This window comes from Gossypium hirsutum, chromosome D04 (assembly GCF_007990345.1).
Source record: "Gossypium hirsutum isolate 1008001.06 chromosome D04, Gossypium_hirsutum_v2.1, whole genome shotgun sequence".
In the NCBI taxonomy this organism is placed as follows: domain Eukaryota; kingdom Viridiplantae; phylum Streptophyta; class Magnoliopsida; order Malvales; family Malvaceae; genus Gossypium; species Gossypium hirsutum.
Genome location: NC_053440.1, coordinates 30,239,441 through 30,247,852, shown reverse-complemented (window position 1 = coordinate 30,247,852; position 8,412 = coordinate 30,239,441). Strand labels below are relative to the sequence as shown.

At 31.4% G+C, this 8,412-nt stretch overlaps 1 protein-coding gene across 2 annotated transcripts; it reads left to right on the top strand.

Moving 5' to 3' along the window:
- Positions 1 to 2,575: 2,575 nt before the first annotated feature.
- Positions 2,576 to 5,673, top strand: LOC107899740 (uncharacterized). 2 transcript variants are annotated; one of them, XM_041091245.1, is made up of 6 exons: positions 2,576 to 2,629; positions 2,893 to 2,938; positions 3,247 to 3,433; positions 4,905 to 5,020; positions 5,174 to 5,251; positions 5,385 to 5,673. In XM_041091245.1, exons 3-6 carry the CDS (start codon positions 3,301 to 3,303, stop codon positions 5,604 to 5,606), a joined length of 549 nt encoding a protein of 182 aa, XP_040947179.1. In that variant the 5' UTR covers positions 2,576 to 2,629; positions 2,893 to 2,938; positions 3,247 to 3,300; the 3' UTR covers positions 5,607 to 5,673. The 2 variants fall into 2 exon arrangements, with proteins under 2 accessions (XP_040947179.1, XP_040947180.1); XM_041091246.1 differs by having other exon boundaries at positions 2,604 to 2,629; positions 4,941 to 5,020.
- Positions 5,674 to 8,412: the final 2,739 nt, after the last annotated feature.

The window sequence follows — 8,412 nt, the reverse complement described above, 5'->3', positions numbered from 1 at the left end:
AAAAGTTATGTCAAACCATGACTTACTGTAATTTGGGTAGCAATAATGCATAGCTAGATATCACTCATTACTTGTAACATTAAAAGTGTTCTAGTGTTACTGCCAATCCTACAAGAACTTATAGGGTCGCAACCATTGGGTGAGGTGATTGAAATATTGTAAAATTGATGAGATAATATATTTAACTTGACCCACAAGTTAAATTAATAATAGAAAATATTTCTACAAGTAATTTAATTCGATAAGAGTTATTGTGTTAATGTACATGCTTGATGTACAAATGCAGAGGATCTATTTAAATTAGCATGTCATGTGCTACACATATTTTAAATGGGCGAAATTAACTTCACGAGTTGATTAAATATTGTATTTAATAAAATGGTTAAGTTAATAGATTAAGGAACTTAAGTTGAAAACGTGGATATTGGTTGTTGGGAACATGTCTCATTTAACTTAATTTTCTTGGATTCATTCTGAAGTAGTAGAATATGTTTTAAACTCTACGGGGGAGAATTTATTCAAATAGGAGACTTTGAATAAAATTCCACAAATATCTCAATTTTCTTTTATCCCAAATTTCACAAAGTTCTAGCAGACTAAAAGGAATATCGAAAAACAAGCAACCTCTCTAAGAGTTGGGTTTTTTATTCCAATCATTGGTCACTGGGTGAATTACGTGGAGGCCAAAATTTCTTATTGTGGTTGTGGTTCGTGAAATAGTTTACTGCATAGCATCAAAATTGTTCTACACATCCTCTATGAAGGTATAATTTTGAGCTTTTATTTTTCAATTTAGAAACCCAAACCATTCCCCGCACATGGATTCCTAGTTTCAATCCTCGAAGTAATTTTTCCATTGTGCCACAGGGTGTACCTATGATTCAACAAATAGATATAATGGAATGTCTAGAAATATTACCATGATACATGATTATGTTAAAGAATTAGTCTCTAATGGGGGTAATTACCATTACTTATGTCAAATCAGCTAGCAATTTGACAAATCCTTTAACTAAAGGATTACTAAAGGATTTTTTATGTAGTACAACAAAAGAAATGTGAATTAAACCCTTATTAGACACCATCAATGGGAACCCAACTTTTAATTAGTAACCTTTAATTACAAAGTTCAAAGGCAAAAACAAGTTGTTGTATTGTCTATGAAGCACTAGTAAATCTCATTCTAAATAGAAAATGATATGATGACTAATGTAGAACATTGCGTATATTGGATGAGTTGAACACTCTTAATGGAGTTCGTTGATTGATGTATTGTCTAAAGCAATGGATACGATAAAGTAACTCTACCTACATAAACATAAGAAGTGGTGTTGCTTCGACAAGAAGTATTAATGGATTCTCTTGTAAATTTTTTTAAGAAAAGGATAAGCACATGATCATATTAGTGCAAAAAGTGAAAAAAAAAAACTTCGGGCAGATTTATAAATAAATATTATGTGTAGTGTATCTTCAATTTTAATACAAGAAGTTATGGTTCAATTTGCGAACGCCAGTAATTTTATTACGTTTCTAAGGTACATTCACTAATTGGTGGTTCAAGTCAAGAGATATTATCTTGTATGTATGATTTTTATTTGTGTGAAAAGACAAATTAATTACTAACATTTCAAACTAGTAGGGAATTGCTAGTAGTCTACCATGTTAGTAATCCCACATTGCTAAAAATATATATAGTATAAAGAATTTATATAGACAATTCTTTATAAGTTGGGTAATTGAGTTGGGTGCATAGCCTACTAAATAAATGAGCTTACCTATTGAGCTTTATTTGCATGTATAAGGTCAAAAGATGAGCACTTGACACACTTGGGCTTGATTTTAGTGGTGCAAATGATTTTTATAATATTTTTTTATTTTTCAATTGCATATGGACAAATTTATTTGAACAAAAATAACTTTCTATAAAAGACTCGTAATGAAGAAATATAGTTTTTCTAGACAGTTGTTATGTTATGGAAAAATGTAACTTGTGTCATAAGTTATATGCTAAGTTATATTTTTTATTAAAAAACACAATGTGCCTATATAAAACTCAATGATGCTATTGTTATTGTTCTGTTTTTGTTTTTCATTTAGACTTATTATATCTTAGAAGCAAAATTAAAGTCTCGAGAACAATGAATTATGCTTTAAGTCTATATCTAATGTTCTAAAAAATTTTATATTTGGTTTGTCAAATTCTTCCATTAATATTTGATTTCTTGAATTCTTTCATAAGTGATGTACCTGTTTTAGTGGTTTAGACTCTTGATTGGAACAACTTGGCATGGGCATGTTACGGTGTCTATTCTTTTGTCAAAAGAGGGGAGGAGTTTGGATTTAGGCTGTGTTTGATAGGTGTAAAACCAATTCCGAAATTGGTTTTACACGTTTTCCAGTATTTGATAGCAGGAAAATATTTTCCTTTTGTAAAACCAATTCCGCAACACGGGAAAACCTATTACAAATTTGGGGAAAATGTCTTACGCTTTTGAACTCGGTAAGACATTTTCCGAAAAATGATGCCTTCTTCTACCCTTTCCCCTTTCCCTTCCCCTTCCCTTTTCCCTTCCCATTGGATTGCAAATCAGTTTGGTCAAGGACCTCTTCCGGTTCCTCCTTAATCCAGGTAAGGCTCCTTCTTCTTCTTCCGTTTTTCATTCCTTTTTCTTCTTATGTTCTTCATCTTCTCTTCTTAGCATATTCTGTTTTGTTTCCTCTCTTCCTCTCTCGTTCTTTGATTTCTAACATTTTTATTTTAATAAATTATACTGATTGTCATCAAATTGAGAGAAAGTATAGTAGCCGATGAAGATTATAGATTATCTATTGGGCTATTCGCCTCTTATTTGGGCAACTTTTCTTGCTGGATGATATTTTGGTTATATACAGATGGTTGAAGCCCAAGTGGAGCCGCCCTATCCTCCAGATTATGAAGGTAAGTCAGCACAGCTTTGCAACTTCTTTCTTGCTTCAGGTTGTGTTAAAGATTAACAGTATTTCTTTACTAGCTAATATTGGAAATTTCCTCTTCATATTCCGAGACTTTACTCTGTTCTAGTCCACTTTTCTTTCATTGTTTCTTAACTAATCTCAACCAAACAGTAAATTGCAGGTTTGGTTCATTTGAGTATGTACTTGAGTGTTTAGAATTATCCTGTGATTTGCTTGTAAATTTGTACCAACCCAATACTAGTTCCTCCAATTGCTTCTCAAATATTTGTTCTTTTCTTTCTGGGTTTGCAGTAAGAGCTCTTCGTGAGATAGCAACAGAACTTGGGAAGAAGGATTGGAATTACAATGAAAACCCTTGCAACAATAAGTCAAGTTGGTTTACCCCACCGCCGCCGCCAAATGTGCCTGAGGCCATTAACAACAGTACTGTCACCTGCAATTGCTCCTTCCCCAATGGTGAATGTCATATTGATGGCATGTAAGTCCTCACTGGTCATAATAAAATTGATGCTTATTTTAATTTCCTTAACCATAGACAGTCCTCTTTCTTTTTATTTTCAGTATGTTAACTTTGATTTCTGTATCAGTGATTTGCTTTGCTTGAATTGTCCATTTTGATTTTAGCACTATGAAATTATTACCATAGGCAAATAGAGTAAGGGTGTGCCTCATTCAAGATGAATGGCTGTATGAGTATGGCTTCGAATTTGGATACAAATTTATCCCAATTAATCATCTCAGTCATTAGAATAGAGCACATATTTCGAAGTGGCTAAGGTTATCCATTAGAATGTATGGAAGTTTTGAGAAGTCATTGGACGAGCTGAGATCCTTTTTTAGAGAAGTCAATGTTCGTTTTGAGTTCCTTTATTAATATTTCCTTTCTTTTTAGACTGTTTGGTTTTCTTGTGCATGGACTGTGGCTAACGGTGTTACATAAGGTCTTTTCTCTGGCTTCACTTGTTTGCAGGACTTGGTTTTCAAGAAATCATGCTCATTCCTTGATGTTACTTAAAAAAAACATATTATTTATCACTAAGCAAAACAATACATGTTGACTTGTCACATTGTGCTGAAAACAAAGTTTCAACTGAGCAAATCACACAAAATCGCCTTGCAGCATACAAATATGAAAATCTTCCTCACACTCCTTTTGTGAACGATTTCTGTCTTTTTTTCATATAATAATAAAGCAAATGAGAGGTTTATATTTCATCGATTTCTGTCTTTTTCTTCTATAATTTCCTGGCCTTATGATGCGGGGAACCTTATTGAACCCCATATTCTTTTAGGAAAATATAGTCATTTTTCTCATGTTGTACTAGCTGAACTGTATTGTTCTTTTATATATGTGCTGCTATAATTTTACCGGGTTGTTAGACATTATCTTAACTCACACGACTTGTACCTCTTTGATTATGTTCATCATTGCTAGACATTTTTTTGTTTTAGTGACTCCAACCTCTTCAGTTCAGTGCTTAGAAATGTGTGTTTTCCATTTCTTTTAGGCAAATGCATGACCAAGTTGTATTCAAGAGTGAAAAATAAAGAAACATGTTGCTATTGTATCATCTGATGTTGTCACTGTAAACATCTTATCTTGCTGGTTACTTTCAAAGTAATTAGTTATTTTGAGAATGAAAAATATTATGTGGTTTTGGCTATAAATTCTTATGCTGTGATTGTGTTCATTTATGCTATGTTTGGAAACATAAATTTGAAAATTTGGATTTGGAATTCATTTGTAACCTCAGAGTACTCTTCTGTTTTAATTGCTGTAATGTGGGTTTTAAGATCCATTGCAATTACATGTCAAGCTTTTCACTTTGCCAGAACCCTAAAGGCATTATTGTTTGAGATTTTTGAGGGAATTATTTGATATGTACTTGAAATATTTTGCTAACAGCCTAAAAGTTAAAAATGAATCATTTGCTAACATTTTTCAAAAGGCTCACACGGACCTCGACAAAATGGGTCTACTGCAGTTTCACAAGACATTAACAGTCTGAAACATATTGCATTGATGGAGGCCAAGATGAAAAAACTCTCTGATTTACTGAGTAAGGTTAGTTGGTTGCTTACTTTGCCCTTAACTGTCTTTGATAAAAATGTGAAACATGAGCGAAAGTCTTTGCAAAAGTATGTCGCTGTTGTTTGTAGTCCAGATATGGTAACTATAGTGGATGGTTTTAACTACTATTTCTGTGATCTTTTACAGACAATTGAACAAACAAAAGAAAATGTGGTAAAGAAGCTAGCATTGACGTATGAGGAAATGGAACAAGAATGTAAGGAGGTAAGTTAATCTCTTGGCATACTAATTCAAGTGTATCTAATACTAGAACAAAAAAAAATGTTGGTTCCAATTTACATATCATGAAGATGGTAGTTATATAATTTTACATTCATGTGTTTTGGTGTGATTGCAGATCATGGATGGTTTTGCTGAGGGGAAAGACCTGGTTGTGTCTGTTATGTCTGCAATGGGGGAAGAGCAGATATGTGCTCTCAAAGACATTGGTCCTAAGCAGTTTCAAATTCATTTATTGCAAATCTTAGATGGAACCATAAAAGACTTTGGTAGTACTAAATGCGGTTTTGATGTTTTGTTTTGGGTTTGGATAGAAAAAAGAGAACAACAATATAACTAGTTTCTTGTTGTGCTATGGATTACTGTTTTGCTTTTCTTTTTCAATAATTTTTATTATCTCGTCTTTATTTTTTGTGTTGGTAACATTTAAATTCTAGCTTTTAATTGCATATTACACTTGCATTAGTTACCCAATATATATTAATGTAGCAATTTAAGTTTGACATTTCATTTAGTACGAGTTAATACAATATACTAGTTTTTAAAAAAAATGAAATTTTCTAATAATTACAGTATTTTTTATTTTAATTTAAATCCCATGTTAAATATATGTATCACAAGAATCAGATTGGATAAAAGTAGAATCAAATTAATATAAAATTTAAATACAAAAATGTTTTAATAATGAAGAAGTAAAATCAAATCGGTATAATCTACAAATAGATGAACATTTGGAATTTAATTAGATAAAAAACTTTTATTAATAAAAAATTTATTTATAAATAAATCATTGGAATATGTGTAAAAATAATTTAAAATATAAAAATTTATTAATATGTATATAAATTTATTAATATATGTAAAAACAACTTTTCCGGAAAATATTTTCAGGAAATCTGTCAAACAGCAGAAAATATTTTACACAGATTCAATCAAACACTAGAAAATATTTTACAGTAAATCATTTTACAGAAAAGTAAAACATTTTTCAGAAATCATTTTACGGAAAACATTTTACTGCCAATCAAACAGACCCTTAATTTAAATATCTGTTCAGTTATGGGAATTAGATTGGTATTCTTTCAATTTTAGCCTTTAGCTGGTTATCTCTTTTAGTTTCAAAAAAATAGAAATTTAATAATAATTTCAAAAAGAAAAAAAAACCACGTTTCTTTTTCTTCCCCTCAGTCCCCTTTTTCACGCCGCCATTCTTCTCCTACTTTTGGCAATCTGATATATTTTGTTTTTCTTTCATTCCTTTTTCCATTCTTGTTCTTTATTTTGTAACTTTATTTTAGTTGCCATATCGTCCCCTCTTGCTTCTAGTTTGCTCCATGTTTCAACGTTGTTTCTTGTTATTCGATCTTTATTCGTTGGTTGGGGTTGACGTATTTGTTTGACAGGTAATATTGGGTTTTTTTAGTAAGGTTGGGTTTCGGTTGTATCATTAAATCATGATTTAAATTATTATAATTATGTTATGTTCTTTTGCGCTTTGTTAATAAAGAATCATGAGACGATTGGTGCTCTTTCAACGGTTTAGTTGTCGTGGTTGTTGTTCTCGAGGGTGAGTAACTGAGTTTGTTGTTGTTTGAGGTTGAATTACTGTACTGAAGTTTAATTGTTATTGTGGGTTATGTTTTAGCATTCGGGTTTTGTGAAAAATCAATTAATTAATTTGTATGAATGGTCGTTTTAGGTGTGGGATTGTTCGTTCTTGGATTCACATTGAAATCGTACTAGGTGTGTAACGAAAAAACATGAAAAATAGCAAACAACGACAACTGAAAATCTACACAGTCTGCATCACACGGCCGTGTGGGCAACACGAGCTGGCCATTTAAGCCATGTGAGCCATAGGGACGTGTGGGCCTAAAATTCTAAAAATTTTCCCTAGGACCTTACACATCATTCTGATAGATTGTAGGCCTTCTGTGGAATAGACTGTAAAATATAAAATTCGATCACCTGCTAGTATAAATTCTGATATTTGTTCGTATATTTGAGACGTCATATTATAAGTAAACCTTATAATAGGCATACATGTATAACTATAGCATGTCTGATTTTTATTCTAATCTATATTTGCGTCTGGGATGGGTTATGTTATGTGGAGGAAGTATTTGGAGAGTGGCGATAACTCGCCTATTACACTGGCAGCTTAGCTGGAAATATTCTAAAAGTGTCATATCGACACTAAGTAGTGTGTAGGGTTGGATGGGTGTTTTATACCCTATATGGTATGTTGGGATGGTCAAAGATTGTGTGTAACGGATGGGGGTAGGAAAATATGTTTGTATTTGCACTACCCTGCTATGTTATGATTTTGTTTCTATTAAATATGTCCGATATAAATTAACTATTTAAGTTATTGTTACACACTGAGTTTCGAAAACTCATATTCTATTTGATTGATATTTTTAGATAATCCTCAGACTTTGGTGGTCGATGTCATGGGAGCTAGGTTAAAATAAATTTATGTTGTTTAATTCATTTAAATTTGGATTTAAGCGTTCTGTAATATTTAGATTGTTTTTGTTTTGGGATTTTATTTTCTATTTTTTCATGATACTATTAAAAAAACTTTATCGAAAATGACATTTCCTGCAAAACAACTGTTTTCGAGAAAATAAACTTGGTTTTTTTCGAAAACAAAACGATCTAAGACTTTCCGCTTCAAAGTAATCGTTTTTAGAAAATGTTAGTAAACATCATTTCCAACTAAAAATTTAAGTTAAATGTGTTTTCTATTAAATTGATATTTTAAGTAATAAAATTTACTATATTTTCTGAAGATTACGAAAATTGGATTTACAATCATTTTATGTAACATCTCCATATTTAGCTATAACATATAGGCCAGGTTTGAAGTATTACACTATATCTTACTTCCATCTGATTTTTCTTTCTTGAATTATAAGTTTCTACCATTATATCCCAAAGATAAAAGATGATCCTGAGATAAACTAGGTTGAGAGAACTTTTCCCACATTTAGGAGGGTAGGTGTAAGCCAGATAGGTGAAATTAAGCAATTTTTAAGTAATAATTAAAAATAGGAGAATTGGGTAGATTAATTTAGAGCAATAATAATTCTACATTTTAACATCTCAAGTCATTGTAAGGGAAAATAATAATTTTTGTTTTT

Excerpts from the sequence above, each read along its gene's own strand:
- LOC107899740 (XM_041091245.1), top strand. The coding sequence starts at position 3,301 with ATGAAAACCCTTGCAACAATAAGTCAAGTTGGTTTACCCCACCGCCGC. Across the intron at positions 3,434-4,904 it reads GAATGTCATATTGATGGCAT|GCTCACACGGACCTCGACAA; the intron begins GTAAGTCCTCAC and ends ATTTTTCAAAAG. Across the intron at positions 5,021-5,173 it reads TCTCTGATTTACTGAGTAAG|ACAATTGAACAAACAAAAGA; the intron begins GTTAGTTGGTTG and ends GATCTTTTACAG.